This window comes from Ursus americanus, chromosome 32 (assembly GCF_024610735.1).
Source record: "Ursus americanus isolate L20-20 chromosome 32, mUrsAme1.1.p, whole genome shotgun sequence".
Lineage (NCBI taxonomy): Eukaryota > Metazoa > Chordata > Mammalia > Carnivora > Ursidae > Ursus > Ursus americanus.
The window spans coordinates 34,813,914-34,836,552 of record NC_142158.1 but is presented as its reverse complement, the minus strand read 5'-3'; the positions used below and the strand labels follow the sequence as shown (position 1 = coordinate 34,836,552).

Here is a 22,639-nt window from a genome sequence, read left to right as displayed (position 1 = left end):
CACATCAACAAGAGAAAGGATAAAAACCATATGTTCATTTCAGTAGATGTAGAAAAAGCATTTGACAAAATTCAACATCTGTTCATGATAAAAACTCACAACAAAGTAGTTTTAGAGGGAACATACCTCAACATAATAAAGATCATATATGAAAAACCCACAGCTATCATCATACTCTATGGTGAAAAACAAAGCTTTTCCTTTAAGATCAGGAATAAGACAAGGATGTGCACTCTCACCCCTTTTATTTAACATAGTAGTGGAAGTCCTAGCCATAGCAATCAGACAAGAAATAAGAGGAATCCAAATTGATAAGGAAGAAGTTAAACTACCACTATTTGCAGATGACATGATATTATACAGAGAAAACCCTAAAGACTCCACTAAAGATCTATTAGAATAATTGAATTCAATAAAGTAGCAGGATTCAAATTAATACACAGAAATTGGTTGCATTTCTATATGCTAATGATGAAGCAGGAAGAGAAATTAAGAAAATAATTCCATTTACAATTGTACCAAAAAGACCTGGGAATAAACTAATGAGGTAAAATATCTGTACGCTGAAAACTATAAAATATTGATGAAAGAAATTGAAAGTGACTAACATAATATAATAAAAAATATTATTAAAAAAATCTAATCAACATTCTTGATTTGTACAAACAAACAAAAAGAAAGAAAGACATTGAAAGTAAAACAAATGGAAAGATATTCCACACTTGTGGACTGGAAGAATTAATATTATTCAAATGTCCATAATACCCAAAGCAATCTACAGATTCAGTGCAATCCCTATCAAAATACCAATAGCATTTTTCACAGAACTAGAACAAATAACCCTAAAATTTGTATGGAAGCACAAAAGACTCCAAGTAGCCAAAACAATCTTGGGAAAGAAGAACACAGATGGAAGTATCACAACTGCAGATTTCAAGATATCCTGCAAAGCTGTAGTAATCAAAACAGTATGATACTGGCACAAAAATAGACACATAGGTCAATAGAATTGTCTAGAGAGCCCAAATATAAACCCACAATTATATGGTCAATCTATGACAAAGGAGGCAAGAATTTACAATGGGGAAAAGATTATAAATGGTGCTGGGGAAACTGGACCATTTCTTCCATCAGACACAAAAATAAACTCAAAATGGATTAAACACCTAAATGTAAGACTTGTGATGGGTAGTAAGGAGGGCACGTATTGCATGGTGCACTGGGTGTTATACTCAACTAATGAATCATAGAGCTTTACATCAAAAATAAAAAAGATTATAACAGAAAAAAAAGAGAAAGAAACCATAAAACTCCTAGAAGAAAACATGGACAGTAATCTCTTTGACATTGGCCTTTGCAACATTTTTTTTAGATATGTCTCCTTAGGTAAGAGGAACAAAAACAAAAATAAACTATTGGGACTACACCAAAACAAAAATCTTTCGCAAGCAGATGAAACCATCAACAGAACAACAAGGCAACCTACTGAATAGAAGGTATTAGCAAATGATATCTGATAACGGGTTAATATCCAAAATATATAAAGAGCTTATATAACTCAACATCAAAAAACAATCCAATTTAAAAATGGGCAGAAGACCTGAACAGACATTTCACCAAAGAGGACATACAGATGGTTAACAGACACATCTGCTCAACATCACTGATTATGAAGGAAATGCAAATCAAAACCACAATGAGATATCACCTTACACATGTCAGAATGGCTAAAATCAAAAAAATAATATTAACTGTTTTCAAGGATGTGGAGAAAAAGGAACTCTTGTGCACTGTTGGTGGGAATGTAAATTGGTATCGCCACTGTGGATAACAATATGGAGGTTGCTCAAAAATTAAAAATAGAAATACTACATGATCCAATAATTCCACTGAGTATTTACCCAAAGAAAATGTAAACAGTTATTCAAAAAGGTATCTACACCCCTATGTTTACTGCAGCATTATTTACAATAGCCAAGATATGGAAGCAACCTAAGTGTCCACTAGGGGATGAATGGATAAAGAAGACACAGTTGTGCAAATGTGGTTTTTATTTTGGTATAGTTGCAATAGCTTATTTTTGCTTTTGTTCCCACTGCCAAAGGAGACATATCTAGGAAAATGTTGTTTAAGGCTGATGTTAAAGATATTACTGACTATGTTTTCTTCTCTTACTTTCATGGTTTCAGGTCTCACATTTAGGTATTTAATCCATTTTGAGTTTATTTTTGTGTATGATGTAAGAAAGTTGTCCAGTTTCACTCTTTTGCATGTAGCTGTCTAGTTTTCTCAGCACCATTTGTTGAAGAGACTTTTTTCTCATTGTATATTCTTGACCCCCTTGTAGATTAATTGACCATATAATTGTGGGTTTGTTTCTGGGCTCTCTATCGTGTTCCATTGATCTATGTGTCTATTTCTGTGCCAGTACCATATGAACAAAGAAAAAAAGAGACAAACAAAAAAACAGACTCTTAAATATAAAGAACAAACTGGTGGTTGCCAGAGGGGAGGTGGGGTGGGTGGGTGAAATGGGTAATGGGAATTAAGAGTACACTTATTGTGAATAGCACTGAGTAATGTATAGAATTGTTGAATCCCTATACTGTACACTTAAAACTGAATATAACACTGTATGTTAATTATACTGGAATTTAGAAAATAAAAAGCCACTGCCTTAAATATATACAATTGTGAATCTTAAGTATACACACTTGTACACCTTAAATATAGACAATATTTATTTGTCAATCATAGCTCAATAAAGCTGTGGAAATTCTTCAGTACACAACAAAGAAAGAAGATACATACAATGGAATATTATTCATCCATGAAAATGAATGAGATCTTACCATTTGTGACAGCATGGATGGATCTAGAGAGTATAATGCTAAAGTAAAATAAGTCAGACAGAGAAAGACAAACACCATATGATTTTTCTTATATGTGGAACCTAAAAAACAAAATGACTGAGGGTTGCAGAAAGGGAGGTGGGCGAGAGGTGGGGTAACTTGGTGATGGGCATTCAGGAGGGCACGTGATGGGATGAGCACTGGGTGTTCCATGCAACTAATGAATCATTGAACATTGTATCAAAAACTAATGATGTACTATACGTTGGCTAATTAAATTTAAATTTAAAAAGACTTAAAAAATAAAAACAAAACAAAATGAACAAAAACCAGACACAGACTCATAAAAACAGAGAACAAACTGATGGTTGCCATAAGGGAGAGAGGTGAGGGGATGGGCAAAATTAGTGAAGGGAAGTGATAGATACAGGCTTCCAGTAATGATTCCATTAAATAAATCATGGAGATAAAATGGACAGCATGGGGAATATAGTCAATGGTATTATAATAGTCTTATATAGTGTAGCTACACTTGTGGTGGACATAGCATAATATTCAGACTTGTCTAATCTCTATATTGTACATCTGAAACTGATAACATTGTGTGTCAACTATACTTTATATATCCGTCATGAAATTAGCAACAAAATAAAAGTATAAGTTTCAATTGAAAAAAAAGGAGCTATAAAAATGAATAAGTAAGTTTTGTCAGTACAGATTCTATGACCTAATAGCGGCATTACTTTTGATGGGTATTAGAGTGGTTTCTAGTCATTTTTTCCCCTTAAATTACAAACAGATTGGTTAAATAAATTATGGTATTCATACAATGGAATAAAATGCAGAACTGAAAATGAATAACTCACTGCTACATGTAACAATAGGGTAACTTATAAGCATAATGCTGAGCAAAAGGAACCAGCATAAAATTATCCATACTATAGTATACTGTTTATATAAAGTTCAAGACAGACAAAACCTTTAGAGAAGATGGATGGAGCAATGGTTGCAGGGGGAAAAGTTTGAGAGAGGACATGAGGAAGGGCTGTTCGGGGCTGGCAACATTCCAGTTCTTGACGTGGGTGTTGATTTCACAGGTGAGTTCAGTTTATGATAATTCATCAAGTAGGACGCTTGTGATTTATGTACATGTCTATATGCATATTTGAATAGAAAGTTTACTTTTATAAGTAGTTTTTAAAAGTTTTTGGCAATTCATATTGGTTGGGATAGTTTTTCTAAGGTTGATATGCTATTTGAGAAGTTTGCAAAAGAATCCTTCTAAAAATGCTAAAATGTTGGCAAAAACAGAAATTGACAAGAGTTCAAAGGAAATCAGTATAAATGGGAAAACTCCCATTGCAATGCAGACATTCTAGATAAAGTCATAAGAATAATATATTTGTGAATATATTCATAAGAATGTTTATATTTGAAACCATATTCATCTTGACTATATTCAGTAAATGTATTCAAAATGAGAATCAGTAAATTTGGTATATTCAGCAATGAACATATTCGTAAGAATATATTCAAGAAAAATATGTTTCATGAATATATTCATAGAATTGGTAAGTCTGTCAAATTTGGTGAATTGGCTTTTGGCAAATTGGCCCAGAGGCCGTGCTGGAAAGTGGGGAGGGGAGGGTGTCAATAGCTAATCACCAGCTGGGACAGGCCAAATATTAGCTTATCAGGAATATTTCCCAGAACTGGAAGGAAAAATATGAATTCTGACTCCTGCACAATCCTCTCGTCTCCACCCCTAGTCAAGCCACTGACCCGATTCTGTAGGATACAATTTCAGCCACCTCCTTCTGACTCTCAGAAGGAGACATCCAACCCATTCTAGAATAGCTAGTAGCCATTGCTATGGCAGAGCAATCATTACCTCCCCAGCAGATTTCGCCATGCAAAACATGACTCGCTCTGCATAGCTTGATATTAAAGGGAGACTCTCCTGAGCATTCAGTGACTAACTCTTAGGGAGAGTTTTGGAGTGGGCTGAGATTATCTGAGATTTTTTTCAATAATAATTTTTTTATTATATTATAAGATTATCTGAGATTAACCCTACCCAGTGACTAAGCTACTCTGGTTCCACAACTCCAAATGGCAATTGCTCACATTTGCTCCACTGACCCAAGACACACAAATGGTTGAGCAAATGTCTTGGCCGATCCCTTTATCTGTGCCTCATGCCCCAAAGGCAGTCTGCAGGAGGACAAAGAAGGTTGTATGAAGGTAGGGATTCACCCATCACCAGCACAGAAGGTACTGCCAGACCTCAGACCTATAGAGTCACTGCTGATCTTGACCCTTCTCCCTCAGAACAATTAATATTTATGATTACACCCAGCCTGCAGTTCCCTTGTGTATGTGAATGCGTATGTGTGTGAGGGGGGCCCAGATTGCAGAAAATGTCTGCCTCCAGCTCTGTCACACACCACCTACCCCCACCCCCAAACCTCCCTGAAACCACTCCAGGAAGGGCCATTCTCTGGACTGGGCATCCCAGGGAGTGCTGGCCATCCCTGGTGTCCAGCAGAGGGGGCCCATGCTCTGCCCTGCCCCCAGCCTGCCCTGCCCCCAGCCTGTCCCCCTCCTGGACTCAGGCTCTCCTGTTCCACTCTGCTGTCCTGTCCTCCCCACAAATGAGCCTCACAGCCTCTCCTGCTTCTCTGCTCGTGGGTCTTCATGGACCAGCCTGCCTTTTCCCCCGATTGCCTGCCTCTCTGTCTTCTGCCATCATCTAAGAAATACTACAGGACAAGAATGAGGGATGAATTCTGAAGAACAACATCTGTGTTCCAATCCTGGCTCCACCACTCCCTAAAACATGGCCTGAGGCAGCATGTCCCCATTTTAGACATGAGAGAATGGATGCACCCACAGGGGTGTTGTGAAAACCAATGAGACCATCCATGAGGAACGTTTCATGCACTGCTTGCTACATGGTTCTCACTGAAATACAAAGTACCCATCTATAAAAGGCCTGAATAGGAAGAGTTCCCTAACCCAGAAAACCAGATGTGTCCAGGGATTACCTTGCTAATTTCCTACTTTTCTGAATAGCTCACACTTAAAATAATGTGCCCAGAGATCTTCTATGAACTTAGTCCTGCTTGGGCAGGGTAAAGATTGATGAGCTCAACACATGCCAGACCCCATTCTAGGTATTTGCTCTTATCATCATCTGTTCAGCATTTCTGTCCCATGCTGGGACAAATGTCAACAGACACCCCGCCCTGGAGAGTATACAGGCTGAGGCATAGGAAACATGTGCTAATATAAACAAGTGCATATATCTACAATAATCATAGCTTTAAATTTGTCCTTGGCTTTGGGTTTGGGGGGGGTGCGGGGATTGAGAATGAGAAAGTTTTCCTCCAACCCTGTTCATTGATTTCTCCCTCTGGGTTCTCCCAGATGCCTCTTCACTCTAGGCCTCCCCACACCCGCAACCATACCTTCCACTTTGGGCTTGGCCTCAGCCAGCCGCTCCTGGAACTTCTTCTTGAAGAACAGAGCCTGCAGTCGCTGCTGGTAGTGGTCAATCCTGTGGACAGGGCAAGCTCCATGGTGAGGCAGCTCCCTCCAGCCCCAGGCGCTAGCTCCAGCCCCTCCTCCATGCCCATTGCCCTGACCTGCTCATTTCATAGAGGAAGCGGTCAGCGCGGGCCATCCGCTCTATCTCATGCTTGTGCTCCTCGAGGAGGTCGATGTCACTTTTCTCTGGGATGAACTTGAGGAGCTGCAAGGAGCAGATGAAGGTCAGATAGGAAACTGGTGAGAAGCTGATATGGTGGTGCAATACATGGATGCCCATACACTGACCGTGCTCCAGATGGGGAGGGGTCCTTAAAAGAGAGAGGCATTCTCAGGTGGTGGGTTTATGCTTCATCTGCCTAAAGGGGGCCACAGGGCACCCAGCTCTAGACTTTTTTCACTTGTTAAAACTGAGATGCACCTAATACATAGTGAAGTATTCTGTTCTTAAGTGCACAACTCAATGACTTTTTTTTTTGAGAGCTTCCAACCATATATTGAAATGGGACTTAATGTAAGAAATAGATTAAATTCCTTATCAAAATCTAAGCTCCCAGCAGGTGGAATTTCCTTTGATTCTTTTTTTATATAATAATATTTTTTATTATATTATGTTAGTCACCATACAGTGCATCCCTAGTTTTTGATGTAAAGTTCCATGATTCATTACTTGCATATAACACCCAGTGCACCATGCAATACGTGCCCTCCTTACTACCCATCACCAGCCTTTTTTCTTTTAAACCCAAGTTTGTTGAGGTATAATTTACATAAAATGCATCCATCTTTTTTTAAAAGATTTTATTTATTTTAGAGAGAGAGCATACACACAAGCATGGGGAGGGGCAGAGGGAGAGGAAGAATCCCAAGTAGACTCCACGTTGAGTACAGAGCCCCACACGGGGCTCAATCCCAGGACCCTCAGATCATGACCTGAGCCAAAATCAAGAGTCAGATGCTTAACTGACTAAGCCACCAAGGTGCCCCAAAATGCATCATCTTAAGTGTGCAATTCAATGAGTTTTGACAAAACCACCCACTGAATCCTCATCCAGATTAAGATACATATTTCCAGTCCCTAGAAAGTTCTGTGGTGACTAACATAATAAAAATAATGAAAAATAATCTAAAAAAAAAGAAAAGAAAAAGAAAGTTCTCTTGTATTGCTTCAATAAGCCAACCCATTTCCCTCCCCATTATAGCCTCTCAACTGAATTCTACTACCTTAGATTAGATTTGCCTGTTCTTGAACTTTATATAAATGGATTTGTGCTGTATGTTTTCTTTGGTGTCTGGTTTCTTTTGCACAACATAATGGCTGAGATTCATCCGTGCTGTTAAGTATCGGTAGTTTGCTTTTTATACATTGAACAGTATTCTATTGTAGGAATATACCACAGTATATTTATTCACTTCCTTATTGATGGACAGTTGGGTTGTTCCATGAATAAAACTGTTACAAATATTCTTGCATATATCTTTTATAGTCAATGTTTGCACTCATTTTTCTGTATCTAGCAGTGGGACTGCTAGACAGTAGGGTAGGTTTAGCTTTTGTGTGTACTGCCAAATTGTTTTCCAAATTATTGTCCCCAATGAGAATTCCAGTTGCTTCAAGTCCTTGCCAACATTTGGCATTGTCAGTCTTTTCAACTTTAGCTATTCTTGCGGGTGTGTGGTTCTGCCTCACTGTGATTTACTGTATTTCTCTGATGACTAAGAGTGTCAAGCCACTTGGAAATTCTCTTTCATGAAGTACCCGTTCAAGGCTTCTGCTCATTTTCCAGTGGAGCTGTTTGTCATTTTCTCTCTTGGATTTGTAGAGCTCTTTATTCTGAATAGGAGATCTATACTAGATGTACATCAAGCAAATGTCTTCTAAGGTTTGGCTTGTCTTTTCTCTCTAGTAATGGTACCCTTTGATGAACAGACTTTTTAATTCTAATGAGGTCCAACTGATGGTGGTTTGTTTGGTGTCTTCTAGGTTTCTCTTGAAGGACCCAATAAATTGAGGTGGAAGAGACTGGGGGAATATACGACTATGGGTCACTCTGACTTTGCCTTGAGACCCAGGGAGGGATCATAGCTCGTATCTCCTGTCAAGGACCTCAATCCCCTGGAAAAGATGCAGCCTTTCTTAGCCTCCCCTCAGAAAGGCTGGTCCAGGGAGTATCTATAAATCTCTCCCCAACTCTTCATCCTCCAGCCTGATTTCTCCTTGACCTAAGAGTCTTGGCCTCTCTGGGGGCAGGAAGGGGTACAGCTTCCCCTAGTTTCAGCTCCCATCCCCTCCCCAGTAGGGGCCTCACCTGCTCCAGCATGTCCTTAGCGAGGTCCTCCTGTTCATCCATCTTCAAGATGGCCTGCCGGATCTCCTCATTAGAAAGCTTCAACCTAAGGCAAAACCCTGCCCCTTGAGCAGCCGGCCTGGCTCCTCTGCTCAGGACAGACCCCAGCCATTCTCCTCCCCTGCAGTCTCTCCCTCACATGGACATGGGAATATATTCCTTAGTGCTCCCCCCTTACCTCTTCTGCAAAGCCTTCTCTAACTTAACTCATATGGTTCACTCCATAAACTCAACAGTGAGATATTTTATCTCTAAGTATAGACTTGAATCTGGTATCTTGCTTGAGTCTGTCATAACTGATAGGAACATTTGGGAGTAAAAGGGCCATCTTTAGTGTAGATAAAGATGCAGAGTGAAAGGTTTCTGATCCTTCTCCTCGTGCCTAAAATATTTACTGCATCTCCATGGGAGGATGGGAATATCAGCAGGCCCTGAAGGGGGTTGTTTCCTGCTTCCTTCATTGTCAGAAGACAGAATAGCTCTCAGTCTTCTGACAGTGCCTCAGCTCCCACACAGCTGTTCCCATACGTCTTGCTGTCTGGGTGAGGGACAAGCCATCCCCCTCCACACACACACACACACACACACACACACACACACACACACACACATGGCCCTTCCCTTTCCCATCCAGATGCACACCATTTGGAGCCCTGGAGGTACAGAACTCTCCCTCACCTTCAAGAGAGAGAAACTGAGGCCTGGGGCCTATTGGAAGAAAGGGGAATGGATGTCCCAGAGATGGCTGGGACAGCACTAAGAATAGTAATGGGTAGCAGTGCCCTCTGACCCTGGCTCAGATGGGAGGCCCCGCATAGAAGCTGTGTTGTTAGTGCAGATACTGCCCTGTTTGTTCTGCAGCCGCGGGAAATACTTGGGGGCTGAGATCATGTTGCTCTGTGGCCTAAGCCTAGCGGGGCCCTCCATGGGCTTAGAGTAATTCTGCTGCCAGACGATGACCAGGCTGGTCAGGGACCTCATGACTGGGGCAGTTTCCTGTCTGCAAAGCCCCACACTGCTGCTGCACATGGACTCCCAAGAGAGGGTTCTAGATCAGTGGTCTCCTACCATTCCCAAGGGACAGCGGGGGCAGGGGAAGCAGAGACAGAGCTGTCACCCCATTCCCCTGCCACCCCTGTCCCCCAGGCATTCAGTTCCACTGTAGGCTTTTGCTCTAGCCCTCTCAGGGCTCTACTTCCTTGGGGGATCCATCCCTCCCACCAGGGTCTGAAAAGGCAGGACAAGCACATACTTGGAGAGAAGGATGATGCAGTTCTGTGCCCTTCGGCCGTCAATGACTGACAGCTCTTTGACCTTGCGGGAGGCCAGGTAGATGTCCTCTGTGGAGCCCAGCTCTTTCTGAAACCACGCAAACCAAGTAAAAATGTTGAAGTATGCGTATGTTCCCTAATCCTCTCCTTGCCCACCCCCAGGAGCCACTCCCACACCAACTAGGGGATGCTCCTGGTGTGAGAGGAAGAAAGGGAAAGAAAAAGACAGGAGAGAGAGAGGAAGGTGGTTAATAACCATCTCTACTAGGAGGCATCTGAGACTTTACCATGAGCTAGAATGGGTTGGGGAAAATGAACAGCCCCCCTTTTTAAAGACTGCTCTTTCTGGGAAAACTAGAGAAGGAACTGTTCCAGTGGAGGGAGAGTGACAGATCCCTATGGCTTTGGGCAATGTTACATGATCCCCAGCATCCCAGAGAATCAGCCCCCACTCCACCACGCTGCCCGGGGAGCTTCCCCAAGCTTATGATGAGAAGCTGGTTCCAAATCCCCATCAGGCTACAATTCCTGGGCTCCTGGGGACTTCAGGCACAGCCCAATGTGCCCAAAGTAGAGGGCATCCACAAGTTCAGAGGCGGGGAAACTGAAGCAGAATTCCATGAAGAATTCTTTCCACTGGGGTTCCAGCAGCAGATTCCCCAAAAATCAGATTCCCTCCCTTCTGTTGGGTTTTTGGTGAGGTAGACAGGAAACTAGTTTTTACTCTGGGAGGTCCCTCCAAGCACATGCTCCATATTGCACAATTCCAGAGGCTGACACTCACATCATTATCCTTGTGAATTGTACCCTTGGGATTATGCAGTACAGCTTAGGGGATGGCCTTGCCTTGGGCCAGGTAGGTAAGATAATAGACCTGGAAGTTTCTCCTTACTCCAGTAGATATTCACCTCCATTGCTGGTAGGGGGGTCTGCTTGAATTACTTCCCTCCCCTACATTTCTGCTTTCTCTTTGGGAACCCTTTCCTGTGTTGCTTATAGGGATGGGTCATAAAGATAGAAGGCAGAATGAATAAGCCCTCTCTTTTGACCAGTACAGGGCAGCAGCCCAGGACAGTGGTTAGAAGTTAGAGTGTCCAGAGCCCCAAGAGTGACTCACCTGCTGAGAAGGATTAGTTATCAGCTCCTAGGCAGGTAGCAGCCACAGCCAACAGAGAATTAAACATGCACAATATTAGCCAAGAGGTTCAGGGACCCCAGGGACAGTAGGAGAGACATGGGGACCCCTGAGCATTTACTCTGTCCACCCCATCCCAGTGAGACCCACATGGTTGGATATGGAGACTAACAATTAGCCCTGGACAGGAGGTGCTTCTAGCAGACATGCACTCACAGAGAAGCCACAAAGTGGCGAGAAGGCCCTGGGCCCAGTGGGGCCACTACTCCCCAGCTGGGGCAGGCCAGGCCCCCAAGCTTCCCAACCCCAGGCCTTGGCTGCTATTCTCCCCTCTTCCCTGTTGGGAAACAGCCCAGAGAGCAGAGAGCATTTCTCTACTGTTGGATGAATTTATCTTTCTAAATAGGAGAGAAGATACAACCAGAAGGGGCCAGAAGCATGCAGAAGTTACATTCATTGAGGCAGAGGAAAGCAGGTGTCCCTGAATTTCACCCCATTCCCTTTGTCTTTTGATTTCCAAGGGAGCTAAGGGGGAAGGGCCCATACCCAGTTCTCCCTTCTGGACCCTGATGGAGATGAAGTCACTAACTCAGGAGCTGCATAGGACACAGAGGGAAGACCACAGCTCATAGGACCACCCCCTCCCCACCAACACATGCACCCTGGGACCCAAGATAGGAAGAGGAGGCCTCCAGGGACCAGGGCCACACAGCCTCTGGGATCTTTCCAGCTCTGCTGCTGTGAATTCAGCCCAAGTCTAGGTGACCCACCAAGTGAAAATAGTCTGGGTGAGACCAGCCCTGAAATAGGGGGTTAAGAGAGGTAACAGGGTACAAAGGAGGACTTTCCACCTTAACTTTTCTCCAGTCACCAAACTGAGAGGCCCCAAACCCAGTTTGTTCTAAACCCCATAGCCCCTTTTTCCCCACTGGTCCCCCTCCTAGCCCTACCTCAGGGCCCAGAGACTGGGTGGGATGGCCTGGAACCCCGGCCAAGAGGAAGACTCTCCAACAAGGGGGAGGTGTGTGATTGACCATGCCTGATACACCCCTTGCACATGCTCCTTCCATCCCACATGGGAGCACCGGTGCACAGGAGTACCAAGGGCTTAGAAGAACTCCTTCCCACTCCAGTTAGGCCAAAGCTGCTGCCTGTGGTCATGCCAGCCTGATATGGGCAGAGGTTAAAATTGTTGCCTGGAATTAGGGTAAAGAATCAGATACCTTGAACACCTACATTTAAATTAAATAACCATCTGTTTTTTCTAGAATCCCAAGTCAGGGTCAGAGCTCCACCCCAACTCTGTCCCTTTGGCAAGGCTCCTAAGAGGAGTCTCATGTACCCTCAGGAAGGATTGTCCACAGGTCTGAACTTGGCAGAAAGCAGTGGGGAGCTTATAACATGCAGCTGCTACCCAGGGTCCAGGAAGACACAGACCCCACTCACTGGCACTTGCAGTGTCCTCAGGGCTGGCACCCTGGGCTCAGCAGAGGAGACTGGAGAAAGTGGCACAGCATGGAGAGGAAACAACCCTCAGAGGGAGGCCAGAGAAAATGCACTCTAAACCCTCGAGGCTGGGAATGCTCAAACTGGACTTGGGGGGATGGCCCCCAGATGTGCCAGCTAAAGTGCAGATTCCTCGGCCCCAACTCATCTCCCGACTCACATTCATATGAGGACGAGGTGTGAGAATCAGCACATTTGGCAATCCTCACCACATCGCCTTAGGAATGCCCTGCATTCTGCCACCCTCCCACTCCGCCTACTGCTGTTAGAAGAGCAGGCTGACTGGCCAGCCATTTGTAAGCAGTGTCTGCAGAGCAAAGCCCAGGGCTCTCCCAGCCCTGCCCAGGCCCAGACCCAACCTTAACGCCCTAACATGACCTGGAGCAGTTCCATCTTCCTGGAAACATTGACATCCTTAGCTAACTGATTCGCGGGGGTGTTGGGATAGTATCGTGGAGAAAGCAGTTATCATGCCTGCTAGGTGTAGTCTCTAGATTCTGGGGTCATAGAGAGAACAGGGGTCAACAGTGGCCAGGGCCTGTGACTCCATCTCCAGTGCTCCAAGATGAAAGAGAAATGGACAAAATACTACTTCATCACCCAGTGTGTAAAGACAGACAATTGTGTGCCAGAACTGTAATACAACAGGATATTTCCCTACTGCACTGCATACCTCTAATTTTGATCTATGTATCTAACAAGCATGGTACCTAAGAAGGAATAAAATCATACAGTATATGTGGGAGGAAGGGAGGGGTAGAGGAGAGGTTGAGGATTGGGTTCAAGGGGCATAGGTAAAGTCAAAACTAGAAGTCAAGACCCAAGAAGATGGGGGTAGGGAAGGGTCTTACCTGGTGCCTCTGATAAGCTGAAAACATTTTTTCAAAGTCCTCTAGGTCCAGAATCTGAAATACCTGCATGTCATCAATCTCATTCCATACGGTGCCAGAGACACGTTCCTAAGATTCAGGGCAGGGAGAAGACCCAATGGTTGACTCGACTCCTCCATGATGGAGAGATCCAATGCCTCCCTAACTCTACCTGTTCCCAGCTGCACAAACTACAATAGTCAGGCTTTCAGGCCTTCAGAAAAGGGTAAATTCATCTCCCCAAATCTTCGATACACTCTTCCAGGGCAGAGGCCAAAGACAACCTCCTTGTTCTCCCTTTCTCACGGGGCCACATAGACATGTGTTCCAGAAATCAAATGGAAGGAGAAGTGATGGACAGGCAAGTATGAAAGAGGATATGAACATTAGGGTGCATACGGCCCTTCTCTTCACTACGTCTGCGTCTTTGGGGTAAATACCCAGTAGTGCAATTGCTGGATCATAGGGTAGCTCTATTTTTAACTTTTTGAGGGACCTCCACGCTGTTTTCCAAAGTGGTTGTACCAACTTGCATTCCCACCAACAGTGGAAGAGGGTTCCCCTTTCTCCACATCCTCTCCAACATTTGTTGTTTCTTGCCTTGTCAGTTTTTGCCATTCTAACTGGTGTAAGGTGGTATCTCAACAATAGCTAAATTGTGGAAGGAGCCGAGATGCCCTTCAACAGACGAGAGGATTAAGAAGATGTGGTCCATATATACAATGGAATATTACTCAGCCATCAGAAAGAACGATTACCCAACATTTGCAGCAACATGGACGGAACTGGAGGAGATAATGCTAAGTGAAATAAGTCAAGCAGAGAAAGACAATTATCATATGGTTTCACTCATTTATGGAACATAAGAAATAGCAGGGAGATCGGTAGGAGAAGGAAGGGAAGAATGAAGGGGGAGTAAACAGAAGGGGGAATGAACCACGAGAGACTATGGACTCTGGGAAACAAACTGAGGGCTTTGGAGTGGAGGGGGGTGGGGGATTGGGATTGGCCGGTGATGGGTAGTAAGGAGGGCACGTATTGCATGGAGCACTGGGTGTTATACGCAATGAATCATGGAACACTACATCAAAAACTAAGGATGTACTGTATGGTGACTAACATAACATAATAAAAAATTGAAAAAAAAAAGAAATGTAGATTTACAATGACAAAAAAAAAGAGGGTATGAAACTCCTTCCAGAAAAACAAAACCAAACCAGTGTTCTCAGGGCATACTTCCTGAAGGTCAGGGTTGGCTAGATTCACTGCAAGGAATAGTGCCCACACATATTTGAGGTCCTCAAATCCTCAGTGCGCACTATATTTCCCGTATCTGAGATGGTTATTTTCTCTCCCAGGGGGTCTTCCTCCCACTTTCCCAGATTCCCAGAAAGTGGACAAATGCCAAAGCCTGGGACACTCTGGTCCCTAGAGTGACTGCTCAGGCCAGCAGACTGCCACAAGTTCCTGTTGGTCAGACCCAGGGAAAGTGGCCAAGCATTGGGATGGTTGGGATGCGCCCAAGAGTTTACAGTCCAAGGTCTCTCCACCTAAGCACTGCCCCACTTCTCTGTGGGACCCTGGCACTGAACCCCCACCCCGTGGAGAGGCTCCTTCAGCAAAGCTGAGAACACCCCAATGTTCTCACAGCACCCTGACAATGGCTCAGAGGGCAGAGAGCACAGCCCTTCCAGGGTGCTCACTTCTGTCCTCCCAGGAGTCCTTGCCTCATTCCAAGCTTTGCTGTCCTTTAAAATGGAATCTCCTACCTTCCTGTGCTTGGGGGGCAGCGGGGGAACCTTCCTAAGGCCACCACCCCCTCCTCCCTCTATCTCCCCCTCAGCAAGGCTTAGAGAGAGAAACATACCTTTCACTCACTTTTATTTTCTTAAACTCTGGAAAGGCAAGGCTAGGCCAGAGTAGGAGGGGAGGGGACATTCCTGTGGCCTTCCTAAGGCCAGGGACCCTCTTGTGGAATGCCGGGCTGGGAAGCTCAGAGCAGCAAGGGATACAGGCAACTGGCCAAACCCAACACAGACACATTCTTTTCATGGCAGAAACAACCACTCTGTGTGTGTGTGTGTACACACGGGAGCACGTGTGGAGTAGGGGAAGGGGACTGGGGAAAAGAGCCAGGCTCCTGGAATGGCGTATGTGGGAGGCAGAGAGAAGATGGGAGGGGGAACTGAATCAGGAAAGCAGGGAAGGAAAAGCTCTCCATGGTTGCCACCTGAGTCTAGGCATGGGGTGGAGGTGGGGTCCACGGGAAATCCCAAACAGGTACGTCTTGCCACTGTTCTTTACTCCCAGTGACGCCTGGCTAAGAAAGGGCTGGAATGCGAGAGCTGGATGGTGAACACCGGGGAGAGTTTCCCCTGAGAGAACAGACTGAGTGCCCAGCTCTCCCACCCTTCTTGACAAATGTCACCCCATCCCATATGCAGCCCTTCTGGAGGTGTAGCCGAGCTCTAGAGCCAGCTGAGCTCTGGAGCCATAATCCATTTCCTAGTATTCTCCACATCCCACACTTCACTAAGTCACCCTGATGTGCCCACCGTGTAGAATCATCCCTGACTTTAATTTTTGCATCACTCTGGCCAAAACTCCATTACCTCCAGTCTAGATCCTTGGGGCTTCTGCCCCTCTAGAGACACCCTTTATATGCCAGAGAAATCTTTTTCCAGAAACACTTTTCGTTGTGTTTCTCTGAGCACTTGCGGTCCAACAGAGCACGCTAGCTTGCACTCCCAACCTCATCACTATGTGGGACCGTTGGCAAGTAGAGGGGTACTACTCTCTGCTCATTTCACATGAACAGAAGCAGGTTTCAGTGATGCTTGCTTACAGAGTTGAAGGGCTGGGTGAGATAACACACTTAAAGGCATGCATGGTTGCACCACTAATAACTCACCTAATATTATCATGAATTTCTGTGTCAGGCACTGTTCCAAGTACTTTATATGTCAATTAATCCTCACAACAATCCTTTGATATAGATGTCATAATTACCCCCATTTAATAGATCAGGAACCTAAAGCCCAAATGTTTAATTAACTCCTGGTCACATGATTAAAAGCTTGGGAGTGGGCTAATAGGTCCACAAATATTATTCAATCCCCTCCACCCACCCCTGCTGAGAAATGACTATAACTCCTGTGAATCCTTCCCACTACCCATTCCATCAGACCCATACTTTGCAGTCCAGGAATGAAACTCTGGCCTGCTTTAGGTCCCTGAGGAATTTATATAGATTTTATTATTACTGGACCTCAGAGAAAATCCTAAGTACGAAGCTCTATTTGATGAAAATGTTGCAAAAATATTAGTTGCCTTGTCTATTTTTATATAATATTTTTATTATATTATGTTAATCACCATACAATACATTCCTAGTTTTTGATGTAAAGTTCCATGATTCATTACTTGCGTATTATAATACGCAAGTTGCCTTGTCTATTTTCCTTAATTGCTGAGGTGCCTAATCAACTTTTCATTACCTTTTAAAAATTTTAAATTATGCAAAAAGGCAACCTACTGAATGGGAGAAGATATCTGCAAATGATATATTCAGTAAAGGCTTAATATCTAAAATATATAAAGAACTTACATAACTCAACACCAAAAAACCCCCAAATAATCCAATTAAAAAATAGGCAGAGGACCTAACCAGACATTTTTCTTTTATTATTATTATTATTATTATTATTATTATTATTTATTTTTAATTTTTTTATTATATTATGTTAGTCACCATACAGTACATCCCCGGTTTCCGATGTAAGGCTCGATGATTCATTAGTTGCATATAACACCCAGTGCACCATGCAATATGTGCCCTCCTTACTACCCATCACCAGCCTATCCCATTCCCCCACCCCCCTCCCCTCTGTAGCCCTCAGTTTGTTTCTCAGAGTCCATAGTCTCTCATGGTTCATTCCCCCTTCTGATTACCCCCCCTTTCTTTATCCCTTTCTTCCCCTAACGATCTTCTTCGTTCTTATGTTCCATAGATGAGAGAAATCATATAATAATTATATACAGATGGTCAACACGTATATGAAAAGATGCCCAACATCACTCATCATCAGGAAAATACAAATTAAAACCACAATGAGATATCACCTTACACCTGTCAGAATGGCTAAAATCAAAAAGACCAGAAATAACAAGTGTTGGTGAGGATGTGGAGAAAAGGGAACACTTGTGCGCCGTTGGCAGGAATGCAAACTGGTGCAGCCACTTGGAAGACAGCATAGAGATTTCTCAAAAAAATAAAAATAGAAATACTACCATAGCAGAACCTATAGAGTTGCAAAATCACTATGTTGTACACCTGAAAATAATGTAACATTTTGTGTCAAATATAATAAAATTTAAACATTTTTTAAAAGCAAGCAAGCAAACAAACAAACAAAAAACCACAACCCTTTAAGTTTTAAGTTGTAAGTACAGGAGATAATGTTTTTTACCACAAAGAAGTATATATATTATTTCTGATAGTGAACAGCGAACATTCCCACACAGCCTGTGGCCTTTGGTTCTGCAGAGCGATTTGTCCACTTGCCTCATAACCGTGGAGAAGGACCCACAGGCTGCAGCTGTGCAGTGCAGTTGTCACAAATGTCAACCATGTGGCTTCAGAATTCTGCTAACAGGTGGCTCTAAAATTTTACCAACTTAGCTTGGAGATGTTATCAGAGGCCCAGGAGACTATGGGCTATAATTATAAAACTAGAGGTAGAAGGAATCTTAGAAATCTCACAGATGAGCAAACTGCGGTACAAAATGGGTGATTTATGCAGGATGCACAGTTAAGTAGAGTCAAACCTGGTTTAATTGGAGGTTAAAACCTCCCCTTCAAACTCTCCCTAGGATCTCTAGGTGTTTCCTTGAACAAAATCCCTAATTTGTCAGATTCAAAGCTCTTACAGGGCAATGGTTTGTCTCACCTTTTATAATTTTCCATCACGACCCCCAGCAAAAACTTTACACAAAGCAGCCCTCGGACTGACTGGCTAGCTGGTCTACTATTAGGAGAGACAGTTAACACAGAGCTGGCCGCCTACTTCACAATCCCACGCTTCTTCCCACTTGAGTCTCCATCTGAGCTCATTTGAGCTCGCATAGAATGGTACAGTTATGAATTCCCCAGGAGCTAGACCACGAGGTTCATACAACAAAGTCAGAGGGCTCCTTTAGCCCAGCTCCAAAATGATACCTGCATGGCTGCTGCTGATGTGTGTGGGTTAGGCTGACTGAACTCGGTTACCATGTATGTTACACCTCAAGGACAAAGCCACAGGCCCTAATAGGATTCAGTACAGACCAGAGGCAGGGCTAGGCCCAGGCTGGAACTGGTCTTAAATTACTAACAGTCTAATGCAACCCAGGGCATCTCTACTCCGTGCTTATGAGAGTTCAACAGAGGAATCAACACCTACACGTGCACCTGGGATTGGTGATTATTAGTGGATAATATTCATGAGGGCCTCTCACTGCTGAGCAGTCTAGAAAAGTACCCAGTGTGTCTACCTTCCCCCAGGAGGATGCCAAAATGGCATCTTGACATCAAACTCTTCATGGCAAGGGTGCTGTCCTGTCCGCTGCCATGGCCTCATCATTTCAGTCCTTTGAACACACTGCCCTGATCTTTACCATTTTTAGACCTTAGCCCAAGTTCTTTGCCTATATCCTCCACCCTTTTCCTCAAAGACACCCTATTCTTAAAATTCTAGCCCAGCCATTGTATTGTTTAGAAAGTGACCCTGCTTGGCCCATGCTCTAGTATTGACATCTTTCCATTAACCCCTCAGCACATACAAATTCCATCTGCCAGTGGCTTTGCCAATGTAGGCCTTAGCATATGCCAAGCTATCTCTTCCCAGTATAGATGTTCTTCTCAGTGGACAGTGAGGTGTCTGGCATCAGCAGTCCCATCTTCTGCATCTACTGTGCCCTCCTTTACTCCCACCAAAGAAAGACCCCAGAAGGGCAGATCTACAAACAATGGGCAGGCAATCCATGGGGCTGACTAGCACTGGCTATAGGAGAATGGACCCAGTGATCTTTTCTTTGTTACTCACCTCATTCAGCTTGACCCAGTTGAAGGACTTCAGTGGATGGGAAGGCTGGGGGACACACTTCTTCCTGAGTGGGATGTCACTGGTAGGGCAGGGGTCTGGAGGGAGAGTCAGGCCCATGCTGAAGCACGGTGGGGCACCGGGGGGAGTGGGAGGCCCACCAGGTGGAAGAGGTGGTGGAGGTGGGGGACAGCAGGCAAATGGGAGAGGGGGCGGAGGTGGAGGCAGGTCATTGGTTGTCATTGAGGAAGACAAGGTAAGTGGGCCCCCAGGGGGAGGTGGGGAAGATACAGGTCCTGTCTGTGGGAAGACAGAAAAATCACAAAGACAAAGCCATCAGCAATGATGCCTTTCAGGTCCCCACCACACTATTCCTTTCCTTATCCTTATTCTTCATCTACACTAGAACCCCAATCCTGCTCTCACCTCCCACACACAATTTGCCCCCCATTTCCTCTTTGTATCCCAAACATCCAACATACACATAGACACAAAAACAGACACTACACCTAGGTAAAACACACACACATAACACTGGACAAAGCCATAGCTATCACAATGCAATAGCAGGAATGTTACATATAGTTGTGTAGGATACTGCCTGCTCAAGGGCATCCACCTGCACAGGGGCAGGGGACAAAATGATATATGCATTCTGTTTCCCCAGGTGTGCTTCCTGGGACAGTGTCACCCAGGGGAAAGAACACTGTTTTTCTAATTAACACAAAGGTAGCCACTCTTACAGCCTCAGAGTTCCCCTCTATCCTGGCCTGAGGTCTTCCTCTAATTTCTCCTTCACCTGGGGTCCTTAGCCCTTCCCCACACCTGTTCTCCCCACCTTATTCTGAAGGTCTCAGCTCAATATGTAAAGAGAGGAGGGTGTCCACATACTGAGATTTCACTGAGTTGGGCTACCAGCTCTGCCACTTGTTCTCGAGCCTGGCGCAGCTCCTGGGATTCTCGGGCCAGTTTGTCCTTCATCTTGTTCAGTGTCCGCATCATTTCTTCCTTCTCTAATGTCTTTGTCTCACATTCTCGCTCCTTCCTCTCCAGCTTGCTCACCAGCTCCATGTGTTCTGGGATGGGGGTGGGATAGGAGAGAAAATGGGAAGAGACAATATGAATATGTGTCTGTCTACCTCTAACGGGTCCTGGACTGGGCAGGGGAGGGGTTATGCAGAGCATGCAGTGGCTTTAGGCAGAGCCCCTTACCTTTCCGGAACTTCTCTGCCTGGTCTCGCCACTGTTTCACTTCGTTCTCATTGATGAGCCTGGTGGGGAGTACAGGGAAGGGTCTGTTGATTATTGGTTCATAACTTCCCAGAAGACATATCTTCCCCCTTTTCCCCACATTGCTTCTGTGATCTCCAATCTGTTCAGCCACATCAAGGAGGCTAGGATTTTGACTCTCTAGATGTCTTTCCAGGTCCCCAGCCCTGCCCAGTTCTCATGTGTCCCTCTGTGCACTGTGAAAACTGAAAAGACCCTTACATAACTTATGATTCAACCCCTTGTGGTATAGTTGAAGCTCTTGAGACCAGAGATGAAGACAACAGCTTAACTAATGGTAGAACTAGGACTAAATCTCAGGCTTCCTTTAGTTGTCTGATGACTTGTGCTCCTTTGTAAAAATAAGTTTTTTGCACTGAGAGAGATCAAAATGTTGGCCCTACCATGGTACAGGCTTCCAAAGACCAATGTGTAAGAGCAAGAGAAATTGCCCACCAATGCAGAATGAATATGTTGAGGGAAAAGAGGGGATGTATCTAAATCACAGGAAGTCCTCACTCATGTCAAACTCTTGTAATGGGGATTAAGCTATTACCTAGACACCAAAGTTTAATAGAAATGAAATCCCAAAGTAAGATCCCAATAATCGGGTTTTTTGTTTGTTCGCTTGCTTTTGTAACTCTGAAACGTGGAAGAGTTAGATCCATGGATCTTAGCCTCCTCAATCAGATCAAGGATATAAAGAGGGGACAGAGTATGGAAGGGGACATAATTTGTGAAGACTGTTCTTTGGAGAGAGCCAATGCTGTCCTTCTTGGAGGTGCTACCTCCTTCACCATCATCCACTGGCTTCTTTGGACACATTCAGAGAGTTCTGACCCACATTCCATGAAGTCAGGAGGGAGGCATGGTGGACTGGGGTCCAACTTGGGGTCAGGCAGGTCCAAAGAGTGAAGAAACATTAACCAGAAGAGTGGTGCTGTTTGTTGGCACAGAGTTTGCATGAGGGTTTCTCATGGACTGGATGTAAGCATCATGGAGAAATCGGGCTGATGCCATTTTAAGTCCTATCCAAAATGTCCACCTAGCAGAAAATAGGACACTTGAACATTGTGCCATTGTGTACTAGATTGCTAGTGAATCAGGAGCTGATGGAAGGGATGGTACCAACCAGTCCCAGGGGATAAAAAGGCCTAAATGGCCACTGACCAGGGTCTTATAGCGAGAGGCATGCAGCAAAGAGCTTCAGAAGATCCCAGAAATAATTCATGTCTTTACTCATGTGCCAAGGCCAGAGAATAGGAAGAAGCCTGTTTACTAAGTTACCTGATCAAGTAAGGTCTTTTCCACTTCTCCTTCCTGCCCCTGCACTGCCTCTGATAGGGGGTTAAAAACTGGTTAGCTAATAGAAGGGGGTATGTTTGTAGAATGTGTTAGAAGAAAAACAGAACAGAGAAAGAAAGCCAATCATCACACATGCCCTTCCCACTGCACCTTCCAGCCCCAGTCCAGGGAAGAGAGAGATTTAAGACTAAATCAAATCTAGAATTCACATGGTTCACATCTGGGACTAGTCCTTCTAGTTGCAGATTTAAGACTATGTTGGTGGCTTAAAATGATCTTAGGACTTCCATTGCCCAAGAGGAAGGAAAAACTTCATTGGACCTGAGGCATTTTCATCCTCTGGCAGAGGAAAAGCTTCCCCACTAAATAGTCTAAAGAATTGGTAGAAAACAAAAATAAAGATCAGAAATAAAGTTACATTTGATTACTTTGCTAGTTGCACTCGTCCAGCATAC

The 22,639-nt window shown here is 44.2% G+C and overlaps 1 protein-coding gene across 8 annotated transcripts in view; it reads right to left on the bottom strand.

The window, feature by feature from the left end:
- DAAM2 (dishevelled associated activator of morphogenesis 2) overlaps positions 1–22,639 on the bottom strand; it is a 124,110-nt gene that overhangs the window by 11,334 nt on the left and 90,137 nt on the right. For 7 of the 8 annotated variants that reach the window (XM_045786282.2, XM_087858217.1, XM_045786285.2 and 4 more), the window contains 9 exons: positions 20,823–20,881; positions 20,502–20,686; positions 19,614–19,910; positions 13,513–13,620; positions 11,138–11,164; positions 10,002–10,108; positions 8,711–8,795; positions 6,500–6,606; positions 6,323–6,411 (listed from right to left, as the gene is read on the bottom strand). In XM_045786282.2, the coding sequence (XP_045642238.2) occupies positions 6,323–6,411; positions 6,500–6,606; positions 8,711–8,795; positions 10,002–10,108; positions 11,138–11,164; positions 13,513–13,620; positions 19,614–19,910; positions 20,502–20,686; positions 20,823–20,881 (1,064 nt within the window). The remainder of the gene's footprint in view (positions 1–6,322; positions 6,412–6,499; positions 6,607–8,710; positions 8,796–10,001; positions 10,109–11,137; positions 11,165–13,512; positions 13,621–19,613; positions 19,911–20,501; positions 20,687–20,822; positions 20,882–22,639) is intronic. The other variant, XM_045786289.2, reaches the window with a different exon arrangement.